Here is a 15,980-nt window from a genome sequence, read left to right as displayed (position 1 = left end):
AAGTTCTTAGTCACTGATTTTGTGTACAAAATAGGAAAGAGGGAAACTGCAGCTTTCATTACAAACTTCCTTGAATCTGCCAGCTCTCCAAGTTTTAGCAACTTCCAGTTCTGCCTCTGGATAGTACATCAAAGCATTTCTCTCTGGCTTTAATTTGCTAAAGCTGTGCACATATGTAAAAAAAAAAATAGATTATTTTAGGGGAGATGTAGTTCTAGAATTATTGCTTACGTCATTTCTTAAGCAGTTATGCTCTTAATGCTTAAAAGAAGGCTAGCATTGTTTGCACAAAAAGTTGGTGATCCCCCCCCCCCAAAATAGCAATGAAATTAATTCTGTCCAGTAAACTTTGTATGTCATGTCCAATTTATAATAAAAGCTGAAAAAATCCCTTTGTTTTCTATTTATAAAGATGCCTTTTCTATATGTACCAGTGGTAGGTTTGGCAGATCCCCTGTAAGCTGGCTGAAAGGAATTGGAATGGTACAGTAGATGTGAAAACAAACTCAGCCCCCAGCTGACAAACGAATCTGAGCTCAGTTGTTGACATGAACTGTTGTTTTTACATTCGATGTTTTATTGGAAATCAGCTTTTGTACATAAAGTTCAGTAATATAAAGTCTGCCACCATGGTTGTCTGCTCATTTTGTGTGCATGCAGAAAGGCCACCAGCAGCACCTTGTATCACCTCCCTCTTCTGCATGTTTTCTTCCTTCACCAGAAGCTTATAAAGATAGCTGAGATGCTCTCCAGTCTTTTTGTTGTATTTAAGGTGTCTTCATAAATTTAATCATGTTTTCAGGTGGATTATAACAACTTTCCTGCTCCTCTCTTGGGAGTAGAAACTACCAGAGGGTTCTGGTCACTGCAGCCTGCTCTCAGAAGCTCCCCTCAGCATACACAGATGGGAGGTCTGGCATCAGTTCTTAACCTGGATGGGATATTTAGGAGAAAAAGCTCCCCGGGGCAGCAGTTGTTTTCCCCTTGAAAGAGACCAAGGAAAGGGGAGAAGCTGCAAGTAAGGCAGAGCTAAGGAAGTGAAGTAAAGCTGCCCTGAGAAATTAAGAGTCCCCAGACTTTATCTGAAGGGGTTTAAATACCTCTGCTGCTTGCTCAGAAACAGTGGCTAGAAACTATTGTGTGGGAGTTGTGTCATTTAATATAATGGTAAGGGATGGGAACAGTAAAATGGAGACAAATGAGCTGATGGAACAGGGCAGTGTACAGATGCTGTTGCTAACTGCTTAAGGAAAATCTGCTGCAGATAGCAGTATCTGAACTTCAGTTGGAAATAAAGGTGAGTATACAAGTGAGAAACCTGGAAAATAGAACGTTTGGACTAATGAGGGACACAAGATGAAAAAAACCCAAAGTAACAGCTTCTCACTTTGTGGTTTGTTTGTTTTTTAAGATGTCTGCAGTGCTCAAGAGGAGCTTTTCTGGCTGGAAGGCAGTAATGCTCAGCTTGGTGACCCAAGAAAGAATTCACCAGACCATGCTCAGTTGAGGAATAAAACTTTATTTAAAAAAAAAAAATAATTCACTTGACACAAGTCTTAGCTGAGGTAAGTGACTGTGCTAGCTTAGGAAAACAACTTTCAGGACTGGATTTCAGAAGCAGTTAACACTGTGCTGCTTGCAAGGCTCCAAGAGCTACAGGTAAAACACTGTGTGTCAACTTTCCTGTTAGCTGAACTCTGCTGTGGAAGAACAGAATTTCAACCTTTTTCATTCAAGCCTCTGCTAATTGGATGCATAATTTGTTACTTCATTACTCAGGGCTCTTGCCCTGAGACTTCACCCCTCCCAGGTTTAAAAGGTGCAGCTCCAAGAGGTGGCTGAACAGTACCTAATTTGCAGATTGGACAGCAAGGCTTATGTGTGCTGGCAGGCTGCCCTCCTTCAACATGTAGTTGAAGACTGAAGTCAGGGAAATTATTTCTTCTGCTCCCCTCAGCTATCAAGGGGAGCAGCCAGGGCCTCTTGCAGCCCTTCAGTCATCTTCAGCTGCTTTGTATGAACAACCTGAACAGAGGGACAGGGCACTACCATCTCTGAAGTACCTGAATTCAAGGTTTAAGCTCTCTTTTCTCCCACTCAAGTCAGTACCTTGCAGAACAAGCCTTGACTGGGCCCCCCAGAAGCACGTGATAAGATACCTAGCTTGTTGGTACCTCAAGTGTAGATAGTCACAATTTTAGTTCCGTGTGGTAAAAGTACTAAGTTACAACTAGTACCTGACACCTGAAGTAAGCTAAATAACCAGCACTACCAAGTGGAGCACGATTGAAGTTGGCTGCTAGCTGGAGTACCAGCCGGCTCCTCCAGCAGGACTGCCTACTGCTGGATCATCTACTGAACCTTCTTGCCTCCAGGAAAAGAACCCTAATGAAAGCACTGAAAATACCTCTGGCTAACTAAGGAACACTAGAGTACAGGGTATTGTCTTCCTCCTAGCAGTGAAACAGGCTTGAAGAACTGGGACTACTGCAGGCTTTTTGCTGCTATTCCTGGACAATCTCACCTGCAGGTGCCCTACAGTAAATCCCAACCTCACTTGGCCATGTGCAAATTCTTTGCATCCTTCTTAACCTACTCATGACTTCTTGTAAACAGCACCAACACCAGCAGCCATTCCCCTCTTCTGAACTCGTGCCCCTGCTACAGATGCTGGGACAAACATGCACGCAGCTTTCTGTGCTGACCATGTGAGTAGGGGACACATCTGATGCCAACTTAGCTTTTCATGCTGGCAGAGAGGGCAAAGGTAGCATGCTGCCACTGAAGGAAAAAGGGCAGAATGATTGTCTAGGCTTTAAAAAAATAGTTACTATAATGTGCTAAAAATATATTTAATTTTAAGGCAGCTTGAGGTAAGGCATCTCTGAGTGTGTACTGTTTTGAAGTGTTCTTTAAATCCAGTAGCACTGCAATCTTTTGATCAGGAAACAAGCTCCCTCTGATAAGCTCTTAGTTGCTCCTTAGGGGAGATCCTGGTAATGCTATGTGACTTCTGAATTCAAAGTCAATTAATGCATAACAGTTCCTCATCCCAGCCTACTACCTGGAGGAGAGAGCTAAGTCACCATCTGTTCCACTTTGCCACAGGTTCAATCTGTACCAGCAGGGCCTGCCTCAAGCCCATACCCAGAGCCCATCTCCATCATCTCCCCAAGTGGATCTCCAGCAGCAGTAACTTGGTCAGCTGGGTCTGTCCCCAGTGCTTCATCTGTAAACCTGCACTGAATGCAGGGTGTTCCCAGGCAGCTTAGTTGGGACTGCCAGGAATCCTGCAGGACAGAGCAGCACTTCCCTTGCCCCTGTGGTTGGGACAACAGAAAGAAGGTTATGTCTAAGTCTTAGAAGGGCTCTATGAGGAATCACAGCTGCAACTCTGTGTGCCATGCCGGAGCACTACTCAGTAAGGCTTGCTCTGACACAGGCCCCAGAGTCAATGCTACCTGAGGGAGACATGCAGAGCGGGTGCAGGTACCCACCCTGCTTAGGTCCTGGTCTAGTTTGAGGCAAGCATCTGCGTGAAGTTGATGTAAGCTTCACAGTGCAGCTGCTCTAGAAATTCCAAGTGACAACACAGAGAACAGGTCAAGAAAGATCTGGAAATAAGGCACTTAAGTGAGACATTGACAGCCTGGCTCCATATCTTGCAGACATAATGGCTCAGAGGTCCTTGTTCTAGAGGAAGGAACAGTACCATGCGTGGAAGGAGCAGCTGCTGCATGCAGAGCCCCTTCATATGAGTAAGGCAGCGTGGTGCACAAGGAAGCAGAGCAGGACATTGCTGCTCTTTTTGAGTGGCATAAATAAAACTTTGGTCCATTACAACCCCCCTAAAGTTTTACAGGCTTGTTTCACACAACACCAGCATTAAGCAAAGGTAACTACATGATGTGTACCCTGAAACTAGAGTACAATGAAATACTGACAAAAATCAAGTCTGGAGGAGAAAAGGGCAAGGTCTTAGGGACTGCTTAAGTTACTTTGCCTACGCAAGTGCCTGTTTCTAGCTTTTTCCAGAGTAAAAAATCCAATGCTTCACAATTGTTTAAATGAATCCAGTAGGAAGGACAAACAGTGGAGTTCAAGTAGTATAAAGACAGTGGGTTGTTAACAGATTGTTGGTGTCAAACAGCTGGAAGCCCAGGTTTTAACACACTTCATAGCAAGCACAAAAATCCCTTCACTCGCTGCTAGAACACCAAAACCTTCCAGCCTGGGTATGAAAATGAACATCCAAAGTACAAAGAGACACAGCACTGATCAAGTACCCAGTCAAAGACCACTTCTCTGTTGTTGGAGCTAATGGTTACTCGAAGCTTGAAGTTTCCTCCCTCGTTGCTGGGAGGCCCCAACTGCACGACTTCCATGTCGAATGTCACAGTCGAGCCAGATGTCACAGCAGGCAGCTGGTTTGTCATCTCTTTTCCATTCACAAACACTGCTCCTGAAAGAGGCATGGTACCAAGGCCTCACTGCTCACTTTCTGCACATACCAACATGCAGTGCTCCATCTCCCTGTTTTTTGCAGGCAAACAGAAAAGCGCAGCAGCTCTGCCACATCCCTTTTGGCCACAGCAGTAACTGCATGCGGGAAAAGGAGGTCCATGATCTCACGAAAGATTTTAACTGCACCAGCAGTGAGGACACAAAAAGCAGTTGAAATTGCTCACCCAGGGATACAAAGAAGCAGGGGTTATGGGTTTTTGGAAAGAAAAAGGATGAAGTTGTTGAGTGCTGAGCCTCAGACTCACCATTGGTGCTAATGCACACAGCTTTATCCCGCTGCAGGGAGTCGAAGCCGTTCTGCTGCTCCACGCACACCCCCAGGCTGTCCCGCCGGTCCGGCTGCCCCACCGTCTCGATTCTAGCAAGCAGAGAGTTCAGTCAAACCCTGAGGCTTGAAATCAAACCAGACAGTGAAATCCAGACAGCCTCTGGTAACAGCCACTGACCCCAGACCACTGCACTGTGCTCCAGGCCTTTCACCAACTTCCTGCCAGGTTTTTGGGAGCTCCCTGTGGAATGACCAGAAGTCCCTCCAGCTCTCCCAGCAGCTCCTCTGAGCAAGGCTCCATTTGTCTCCACAAAACCTGAACCTGCTTCCTGCATGCTTTCATTGCTATTGGAGAAAATTCTCCACTGTCACAGCTTAAGAGTCTCCTGAAATGGTTTCTTGTCTGAAACAACCAATGTGTGCAAGACTGCAAACTTCTCTAGCAGATTACTGGTCACCATCACCTGTGTGGCAAGACAGTGGCAGTATCTGCATGTATTTAATAAGCTTGTGGAAAAAAAACCCAAACACAGACCAAGGGGGTTTTGAGCCTTGCTATCTTCTGCTGTGAAAGGGTGGTGGTAGGTTGTTGGGGGGCGGGGGGTTGGTTTGTTTTTAATACATCAACTTAGTGCAGAAGTATACTAAAAACAATGCCTAGAAGAGCATTTACAAGTCTGGCTGCTGCTCAGCTGCATTTAGGATTTTGATTTTGGCCCCAGCAGCTGAGCCAGGCTGCACAGCTGGCACACTACACTGGAGTGCTTTCTCTTGCACTGCCCTCTCTCAGAGCTGCTAAATCAAGCTTTGGAGAGAGCCTGAGTGACTCAGGAAACTCCCATGGGCTTTCCTAGAAAGTAAAACAGTGGTTATTTTCTTTACAGCTTGGGAGAAGGAGCAGCACTGGTCTGTGGCTGTTGCCAAACACGAAAAGCTTCCACAAAAGCTTTTAAGAACTGGAAACTGAGCTGGGCAATAGGCTGGCACACAATGGGTTAACTTTTTCAAGACAAACAGAGAAGATAAAATTGGAATCATGTTTTACTTTTGCACTCCATTAGGGTTTTCAGTCCCCTGGGAACATCACTAAGATAGCAAAAGCCTTGTGCTGGAAAGCAAACCAAGAACAAAGAAATACTTAAATAACCAAGAAGCTTTTTTATCTGGGAGTGACCCACGATGCTTTCCCAAAACAACTTGAAATTCCTTTTGGTACTCCAGACTCAAATCCCTTTCCAACCCTTTCAGTGCTGCTCACCAAAACCTTGCCTCTGCCACTCCAGCACACTGAACCAGTTCAACCACACCAATTTGTCTCAGAGCACAGAGAAGTAGATCTGGGGGTCATCTCATCTGCTTCCTTTGTATTAGCTTCAGTGGGGTTGTGGTGGGGCCCTGACAAAGTCAGCATGATTTTCACAGACCAAATCCCCAGCCTGGCCAGACTGCCTGTGGCTCCCTGCTGCAAGCTGAAGCTGCAGAGACAGCTGCAGAGCAGGCCACTGTGGTTCCTCTGCCCTTTCCTAAGGGCAGCTCCCTGAAGGCTGCAAGGGAACAGGATGAGTCTTGACTTAGAGCAATGTTTTCCTACAAGTTGTCCAACTGCCTCACCTCAGAGGATAACTGCAGCAGCCTGGCTTCAAAGAGCAGATACAAAGCACTGCATTTATCACAGCTTTACTTTTCACCATGAGGTTAAGTGCCTGTGTCCTGAATGCATGAGAAGAACACAAAGCTGCTTCCCAAACATCTATGACCTGAACCCTGTGTATTTGGGTTGCTCTGCAGCCTGTTCAACCCTTCTCAAAACACTTCTGTTTCACCAGATGGAGAAAGCCAAGCACCAATTACTACAACTCCCTGCTCAGGGAAACCTCACACCCTTGCAAACAAGAAGCTACTCTCAGACCTTGTAAGAGGAACACAACTGATCTTAGAGGCTCTCATGACACTCTACTTCTGGACTTAGGCTTAAAACAATCTTCTTCTGGAGAGGAGTCCACATTACCAAGATGTAAAGCAAAAGATTTTCATGTGCAACCAATAAAAAAAAGATAAAAGGCATTGGTCTGACAGAGAACCAAGAGAAACTTCTGCCTTTAATTTCACAGGCATTTCTGAGCCAAGAGATATTAAATCCAGCAAGAGAGTCAATGAAAGCTTTAGATCTTTTTATCCCATCTCAGACAACTGAATGCATCCTCATACTACAGCTATCTAAAGCTAATATAGTTTGAAATGAAGCACCATGGAAAAAGTCAAATACCAGGAAGAGCCCCCTTGAGTGGGGGCTGCCCACTGTACAGCAAGTAGCTTTGTTTAACCAAGGAAAGACAGAATAAAGCTTCAGAGTCTCTGAGGTCTGTAATTACAACTGACACATCCACAAGGACATTGTCATACCCTGTTAAATAGGGGACAAGATTAAAACCAGCAAAGCTGCAAAAGTTTTTAATGATGTTGTGTCAAATGGAAAGCTGGAGTTCCACAAGATCCCTGCTCCACTCCAGAGTTTCTAATGCCAGTTTCCAGCAGGTCAGCACTAATGATCTCAGATGTTAAAGACATAAAAGCCAGACTGCCATCCCTATCCATCCCAGCAGCACATATATATTTTCCTGTCCTAAGTCATCAAACCATGTGCATAGTCTGAGCCAAGGTGCAAAGGAGGCAGTGCTGAGCCTCCACTGACTTCTGTCCAGCTGTTACAACTGCCACAAAACTCAAGGAAATTCGACATTCCACAGACTTGCTCAGCATGGGCTGTCTTTCACCACCCCCAAGAGTTCTCTCAGGTTTCTGTTTTAGATGCAGGTCCTACGGAAGCATCAGGTGAGAACCAGGAAGCAGAATTCAAAAGAAGGAAGTTCAGACCTCACACAGATGTGCCTGTGGCTGAGCCGATGTAAAACTCCAACACGCATCATTCTGTGATCACGACAGATTTACACACAAATCACATGTAAGGGACTAGAGAAGGCAGCTTGGCTCCCAGAAGATGCAGCATCCCCCAGCTCCCCAGAAAGCACTTGCCTGAAGGTTAATGTTTGCCCACAGACGTAAGTGGGTGCCTTGGAGTAGAGCACACCACAGGACTGCGAATCGTTCCGAAGTGCAATGTTCCTTCGACTGCTCAGGCTGTAGCCCTCCAGGCCAGCTGTCCATTCTTCAAAGAAAAAACAAAAAACACAACCAAACACAAAGCCAAAAAAAGTTTGAAAAGCATGAACCTGAACTTGCCTGTCTCCTGCCTCTGCAAAACCAAGGCAGTTGCAACATCCACCTAGTTTACCTCGCATGAAGCTTAAGGGGGGGATGGTTTTGCCACCTTCTGGTGGAGTTATTTCTGTTTTGAGTAATTTGCAATTACTCACAGAGCTCACCAGAAGTTCACTCTCTGCTGTGATCCCTGTGAATTCACATTGGAGGCAAAGGAAAACCTTCATTATCTGCTGCCCTTAAAAATTTGCAAGTGAAGAGAAACTAGTTTTTAGTCTTTCCAAGGTAAGAGCTTTTAATGAGACTGTAAGTCATCAAAAATAGTTAAGTAGGGTGAGGGAGAAGGAAATAAATGCTTCACTTCTGGCTCATTGCTGCTTCCCAAGGCTAAGCAGGGAGCTACCTGCTGGAAAGGCTCAGTATCCATCACACTAAGAAGCAAGGAATAAATTGCAGGATGAAAGAACAGGTCATCACCCATTCCACACATGCCACAGCTAAAGACATCCCATCAGCACACAAAAGGCAGCCCCATAAGTCACCCAGCTCCCTCAGGAGTGCTGCACTGATGACAAGGGCTCAAGATGAAGATGAACAACAGGACAGTACCATGGGGAACCAGCGTGGTGCGGCCAGTCTGAGGAATGCTCCAGGGGCTCCACTCCTGACGCCCGTCCCCTCGGGCACAGACTCTGAACTGGTAATCCACGTTGGGATCAATGTGCAGCACTATGAACTCTGTCTCTGAGCCCACATACACATCTTCAAAGTGACTGGCAGTGCCCTTGCGATACTGCAGTCTGTAATCCTGAGGGATGAAGTCATCATCCACCTAGAGAGACATTCAGGGCATCAGTGAAGGACCTCTCTGCGCTTCCTTTTTCCTCCAAAGAGGCACAGGCTGAGGGCTGTTACCAGCTGGTGTTAGAGAACAGACAGCATGTGTTAAAAGAAAATAAACTCAGTGTCTGAACCAACCAACCAACACAAACACAAATAAAGGAATTATTCCCTTACACTTTAAAAAGTACCTAGAGAAGGAACATGGAACAGGAGGCTTTCCAGTCTAGCAGATAAAACAAGATCCTTCAGCGAAAAGCTGAAGACAAACTTGCAGAAAAAACTCAGCACCAATTTTTAGCAGCACGGGAAAACCACTGTTATCTTTCAGAAACTGCTTCAGGGCATGGTTTCTAATTCTTTGAGCTCTCCAAATCAATCAAAACATACTTCCCCCCTAAAAAGCTCCACTATCTCCCAAGTATGATGAAATTCAGAGGTCTCTTCTACACAGCACTGAAAATCAGACCCCATGTGCCAAGAGTGCTCATGGATCATCTTTCACAAGGTAAGGGTGGCTGAGCAGTGGCTGCCTGTTGCTAGAACACCAGCAGATTGTTTCATGCTGTCAAGGAGCATAGAACTGTCCAACAACAACTAAACCACATCAGAGCACAGCAGTGGTTTACTCAAAATTAGGGTTTGTGTACTAAAGAGAAAGGCTGCTTGACTATGTCAGTATCTTCTCTTTCTACTCACTGCAGCTCCCCAAGAACACAAACATGTTTAGGTGTAAAAGAACAGGTTCAGCCTCATCTGGGACTGCTAAAGCATCTTCAAAGGGAATGAAAGCATCACCTCAGCACTGAAGTCCAGTCTCACTGGGAGTGCCTGGCCACACAAACCAACCACTCACTTCTGCAGCACAAATGTGCCTCTGCCAGAAACATACATCAGGACTTCTTGGTCCTGTTTGCACAACAGCATCATGGACAGATTCCTCTTCCCTATTGATTTGTTTAGTGGGAAGTGAATGAAGGAGGCGTTTCCTGCTTGTCCAGTACCTAGCGCTTGCTGAGGCATGGGAAGCTGGGGCAGCAGGGTTTTCAGCTGCCCCTCCTGACTTTCCCACACAGAGGGAATGAGACTGTGAAGCAGAGCTGCATTAGTGTTTTGGCCCTTTCCACCTGCAGATGGGAGCAGGTAGAGTCCAGCTGCAGGAGTCTGACACAAAGGTGTCACTGCTAGGGAGACATAAACCCCTGTGCCAACCACAGCATCACCAGATTACCTTGCCTTTAAATGAGGTCATTGCAAGAAAAAATTCTAGTTCTGAAGTTTGTAACTACACATTGAGGGAAACTAGTCCTTTGAAGGAGAGAATCCAGGAGGAAAGTGGCTTTTTCAGTTTCTTTAAGCCTGAATGATTTTCACCCAGGATATTCTACCTACCTTACACCATCGGACTAAAATGCCTCCAGGCTTCTCAACGAACTCCTCTAGCTGTACAGGTGGGCGAGACGCCACAGTCCCATGTCTGAATATTTGATTTTTCAGTATAGTGAGAAGGCAGTCATCCAACTGGGCAGATAAACAAGGCACATCAACCAAGGAGGGCACTTCTGGCAAGCTGAGAAAAGAAAGTTTGCTGTAATGAAAGAGGCCAGCTTCTACAAACTCCTCTTTTGTCCACACATTTGAATCTGTGCAGATTTGCAAAGAGAGAACAGCTGCAGAAATTGGCATGTGCATTTCAAACTTAAAAGAGTCAGAAAACATTGTGTGTTAGCCCTAACCAGACTGTTTCTCAGTAAATACTCTGAAATACAGGCTGTTCCACAAGGAGTGGTTCCAGCGTTCCCAAATAAACAGCTCATATTTCTGCAGAGCATATGGAGGTTGAAAACTTCTCCATTCTGTGCCTGCCAGCCCCAGGAAACAAACAAGACAGAAACACCTCCAATGAATGTTTTAAGGCAGTGGAGCAGAAGGCTTTTGTTCCCAAGGAGAACAGATCCCCTGCACAGGAGCACAAGTGCTGCTGCCTCGGGTGGCCTCGGTGTGTCAGTGTCTTACCTATCTAGCTGAATATGTAAAGCTTTTTTTGTAAAGCTGCAAAGTTTCTCGTTCTGTGGTCCCACATCTCCGTGGACTGCACTCTCTCCTGGAATCAAATGGTAAAAATATTCCTATGAGGAAATGTCCAAGGAAGGCATTCTTTGCTTCAAAGAATAACCAGTTCTGACAGGAGCAACCAATTAAACAGCAAGCATTCTCAGCACCTTTGCTAGACTCTTAGCTAGAGAACACAATTACAGTTAACGATATAAAGCCTAGCTGGCAACTTCTGAAGCTCCCAAAGCCTCCCATAGACACACCCATAACACATGTAATAATTTGCCTCGGCTCTCAGACAGTAGCAGAACTGGGGGCAGATGCCAGAAACCAGGATTGTTAATCCCTTCCTCCACCTGCTTTAAATAAGATAAAAGCAAAGCACCTTCACTGAGCAGAAGACAAAAGCAAAGCAGGAGCTTAAAAGCAAAAAATCATTGCAACCATCATTCTGTTTGCCACAATCTGAATGGCAGTGACTGTCATGATGAAGGAAATAATCCACGCATCAGAGCGTGGAGATCAATGGAAATCTTTCCATAAGCTTTCCATATAAAGCAGCATCCCACACTTCAGCTACCCGGGACGTGTGCTCCATTCTCTAGGCTGATGACTTCATGGTAATTTACCAGACAAGAAAGCTCAGACCTCTCCCAACTGGAGGATTACAAACATTACAAATCTCTAAAGACAAGCAGACATCCTAATTGGCAGCAGGAGATGCAAGAACCACAGGGGCTGAACTCCTTTCTGGCTCAGAGGCAGCATCTGCTCATTCTGATGATATGGCTGAGCAATGCTGAGAGGCAATGGTGAGGGAATGGTGACCCCCAGGGTGGGATGCTACCAGCCAGGTTCTCAGGAGACCTGGCAGAAACTTGCACAAAACACTGGCAAATCTTTGCCACCAGCTGTGATTCAGTAACTTGAGACATAAAACCAAACCAAGGTGAGTGGCAGCTGTCCCAGAGCTTGTGAGGCTAGTTAAAAAACCCACCCAACAAATTGATCTTCCAGTCCTGCCACTGCCCCTGTGAGCAGCAGGCATGGGGCTGCCAAGCCAGCACTGTGCTCATAGTCTATGGGACCTGGTGGACCTCCTACCCAGGGGAGCCTGCTCAGTGCACTCAGCTCCCAAAACTGAGATCATGCTGAAAGTTAAAGCTGAGACATGAGAACAATGCGAGGAAACTGCCAACATACTCATGGCTCAGACACGCTCCCAGTAGGTTCTGCAGCCGGGGGAAAACAGTCGGGAGTGACATTCCTTTCTGGCTAGGTATTCAGCATCGACAGGGGGCAAACTGGCCCTTGCAGGAATATTCTGTGTGTCCATTTCTGTCTGCCTCATCCTGAGACATTTGGAGCAATTGTTCCCACACAGTGGCTGTTTTATTCCTCCTGCTCCCCATCAGCACTGAACATCATCACACTTAACAGAAAGATCATCTGTTTGCCTTAGCTATTCCAAATGACTTTCTTCAACCAGAGAGATTCTGTCATTGTGATACCCAAGCTGTGTTTTGTTACAAAGCAGCCTGACAGAATTCTCTTCCTAGCACAGAGGGGTACAGGACACCTCTGCAGTGAGACTTTTCCAAACAAGGTGTTTCCTGCCCTTACCCTGATAGATGAGCACCCTGCAACTGGAATGAAACATTGAAATATAAAATTTTAGAAGATTATATTGATCACCTCTTCACTACATCTACCCAAGTGCAACCTTTTTTAACACTTGGTTTGAAAGAAGGCCAAACCAAGCCAAATACCCTGGTGATAACAATCTCTGAGAGAAGACATGTTGGAAGATGAGGCCAAGCCTTAGTGTCAGGTCTTGCCTTACCTTCCTGGAGCAGCTCATTGGCTGTACTGACTCCATGCTCTATCAGCTTCTGGCATTCATCCAAGGGTTTGATGCTCTCTTGTTCTATAGCATCCACTTCCTGCAGCAGTGACATCAGTCGCTCATCCAACAGCTTCTTTAGAGTCCCTTTTAAATCGTTAAAATGTTGCTCAAGTACATCTCTGGTCAATGTTGCACTTTCTCTGATCTAAATTCAGGCAACAGGAAAGAAGGATTCAGGACAAAGGCAAAGGCCACGCACATCTGTTTTCTGAACCACCTCACATGCATCTGCTGCTGAAAAGCTTTAAATGAAGGACCTTTGGCAGGCAACAAACTGCTGCAGTCACTTTCAAATCACATGCAGTAAGGAAAGAGGCAAAGAAACTTGGCTGGACAAGGGGAAGAACATATTAACCAAACAAAACAAACTAGGTGATGCGTAACTCAATCAAGGGATTTGTATCGTCAGAAAAGTCTGTCTGCTCTGTAGGTCTTTCCCTTGCTGCCTCTCATCACTGCTGTAACCCTGTTGAGAAACCGCTCTGCCACCATATACAGATAAATCCCATTGGAAAGAAAGAAATACCAGACTTTTAGAAGTCCAGGAGCGCTTTTCCAGCACTTTCCCACTTCACTGAATTTTTAAAATCCTCATAAAGTTCCTTCTCAGTTTCTTTCAAACAGCCACCACTGACTTATCTGTGCTCAGGGGATACAGGAGAGGGTGAACAGCAAGTATGGTTTGACTCTGGAAGAACTAGACCACAGAACATTCTGCAAGTGCTTATTAAAATGCTTCCAAACTTGCTGAATCTGACTTTTAGGGAAGCAAACTCATTTGAACAGCACTGAGCTAAAGTTTCAAAAGTCTGAAGTAAACATCTCCCTATGAACGACTTTTCTAAGGCCCAGAGAGAAGGAAACACAGCGACACGCACACAGCCCTACACGTAATTTCTAGATCTTTAGCAGCACAGACACCCAGCACAGGAAGCTCTCTGGTTAGGTAAAATAAATTTCCTCTTCGAGTAATATTCGTGAAGCTCTGCAGCTGCCACACAGCTTGGTTTCCCTTCTCTTGTTATTTCAGCACTTGAGGGAAAAAAAGGAAGTACTGAGCTTCGTGAAGGGGTGGGGTGGAGGAAGGCTGAGCAGTGGCTTCTCCAAGCCCACTACATCCATTATGTGCAGATACAAATCCAGTGAGGCAGCCCTAGAATTACAACTCCTGCCAGCTACACTGAAGAGGAAACACAAGGCCATGATCATACAAAGCTGCTTGAAGTTTGCTGAAATCATATCTCATTGCTCCTGAACAAAAGGATGCAAGAAAAGTGACCTGAAGTGGTTTTCCTATCGCATCAGCCCACCATCAGCTTCTGCTACTTGAGTGCCTAAGGTATTCAGCACTTCTGAACGGAGGGAATTGTTGTATGCACATTGCATGGCTCATTCCATGGGGACAGAACAGTGTGTAGGCCTGAAGATGGACAGGCAGAAACAAGCCACATGCAAAGCCCTTCCCCCAGAGCGGGGAAGGAAAGCAAGGTACGCTAAGGAAGTGCTGGCAGCCACCACAGCCAGGCAGACTGGCTCCCTCGCAGGGCGTTTTATCAGGCACCACTCTGAGGTGACAAAGTTTGGATTACAGACTGTCACAAACAACTCATGTTCTTAAGTAGCCTGTGGTTCAAGGTAACTAACCTAATGCATAGTGAGTGCCCACATTGACTCAGTGGCACTGACCGAGCAGATCTCTATGCTAATGGAAGCTGCTTCACACAAGCTGTCAGGTTACCACAGAAACATTTTCTGATTTTTGGGGGAGTTTTAATTTTTTTTTATTTACCCATTATAGAGTTGAATCAAAGATGGGTTCTAGCCTGCAAAAACTGACGTGCTTAGAGGATGTCTCAGGAGAGAAGCCAGCTCTCCGCCATCTCCCTGCCCACACTGCCTATCTTCCCATCCATCTTCAGCACAGTGGGTGAGTTACCAGTCCCAGTCAAAACTCTCTGGCTCCAGCACACAGCTGCAGAAAAACCAGCTAACCTGGAATGTTGGCAACTTAGATGTGACCCACAGACTACGTGGTCCATGGAGTTTGGTGCATGGGGACAGCACTTAGGACAGCAACCAAACTGTAGTCCAACTCGCCTAGGAAGGTGTCTTCTAGATGTGAGATGAAGGTGACAGGTATGACACTGCCTATAAAGCAAGGCTTAGCATCCCAACTGCTATACGAAATGTAGTTCTTTCAGAAATCTTTATTCTTGCCTAGAAAACCATCGCAGAAGATCAGGCTCAGATAATCACCAGCCTTCAGCTCACACTCCTTCCTTCCTTTACTACATCCCCCTATTCCAAAGTCCTCCTCCACCTCCAGCACCCATAGAAGCAATACGAGGGCTGAAGCCCGCAGAGAATCACCAGGCTCACCACAGCCATCACCCACTCCAGGAGGTCCGGCAGGCCCCCCTCATCCGCCTCCTCCCCTGCTCGGTGCACCCCGCGGGAGGGTGATACAGGAGAATACGGTCTGGGCACTGCTCCGGCATAGCCGCCAGCCCCCCAGGGCCGGGCTGCCCTGTCACCCGCGCTGCTGGGGGAAAAAGTAGGCTCTGTACGGGTCCCGCCCCAGGCTACCGCAGGACTGGAGGTGCGGACAGATCTCCTCCAGGCCGCTCGTCCCGCCCCGGGCTCGGCGATGAGAATCTCCGGAGAGCTCCGCCGCCTCCGCCCCTCAGCCTAGCAGCCCCGTCCAGCTTCCCACCTGCTTCCGTGCCTGGTGCAGCCCCCGCAGCCGCTGCTCTAGCTCCCGCCGGTAGCTTCGCGCCGCCTCGATGCTCTCCTGAGCTTCCTGCAAGAGGAGCCGCACCTCGGCCTCCGCCTCGGCCTCCATGGGCAGCCACGGCGGCGCGGTACCCGGCGGGGCGGGGCGGCGGGGACGGCGGGCGGGCCTCGCCCCCGGAAGGGCCGCACATCCGGGCGCCGTGCCTCGCGGGGCGGAGCGGGAAGCGCGGTGGGGAGCCGGCCCCGAGGCGGCGGGATGGGTGGGGGGCGACCCCGGGATAAGGTAGGGCGGGGGCAGCGGAGCGAGGTGAGAGCCACAGGTCGCAGCTGCCGGCCCTAGAAGTCTGTGCCCTCTCGCCTTCTGTGCCCCACCCCACTCCGCACGGCGGCGCCAAAACCCGACTCACAGCGGAGCAATGGGGGGTGTGGCCTCTC

At 47.2% G+C, this 15,980-nt stretch overlaps 1 protein-coding gene across 1 annotated transcript; it reads right to left on the bottom strand.

Moving 5' to 3' along the window:
* Window positions 1-4,151: 4,151 nt before the first annotated feature.
* On the bottom strand, window positions 4,152-15,654 carry CRLF3 (cytokine receptor like factor 3). Its single transcript, XM_054393974.1, has 8 exons — window positions 15,526-15,654; window positions 12,750-12,957; window positions 10,868-10,955; window positions 10,244-10,421; window positions 8,621-8,843; window positions 7,826-7,958; window positions 4,770-4,882; window positions 4,152-4,462 (listed from the first exon to the last, which is right to left on the bottom strand). Exons 1-8 carry the CDS (start codon window positions 15,652-15,654, stop codon window positions 4,209-4,211), a joined length of 1,326 nt encoding a protein of 441 aa, XP_054249949.1. The 3' UTR covers window positions 4,152-4,208.
* Window positions 15,655-15,980: the final 326 nt, after the last annotated feature.

The sequence above is a fragment of the Indicator indicator genome, chromosome 29, assembly GCF_027791375.1.
Source record: "Indicator indicator isolate 239-I01 chromosome 29, UM_Iind_1.1, whole genome shotgun sequence".
In the NCBI taxonomy this organism is placed as follows: Eukaryota; Metazoa; Chordata; class Aves; order Piciformes; family Indicatoridae; genus Indicator; species Indicator indicator.
This window is presented reverse-complemented; position numbering and strand designations above follow the sequence as displayed.

What these genes read in the sequence shown, in the direction of transcription:
- CRLF3 (XM_054393974.1), bottom strand. Translation starts at nt 15,654, where the DNA reads ATGGAGGCCGAGGCGGAGGCCGAGGTGCGGCTCCTCTTGCAGGAAGCT. An exon ending in CACCACGCTGGTTCCCCATG is followed by an intron (nt 7,959 to 8,620) that starts GTACTGTCCTGT and finishes TTTTCTTTGAAG; the next exon opens with AATGGACAGCTGGCCTGGAG. An exon ending in GGGCAAACATTAACCTTCAG is followed by an intron (nt 4,883 to 7,825) that starts GCAAGTGCTTTC and finishes TCTGCTTGCTAG; the next exon opens with AATCGAGACGGTGGGGCAGC.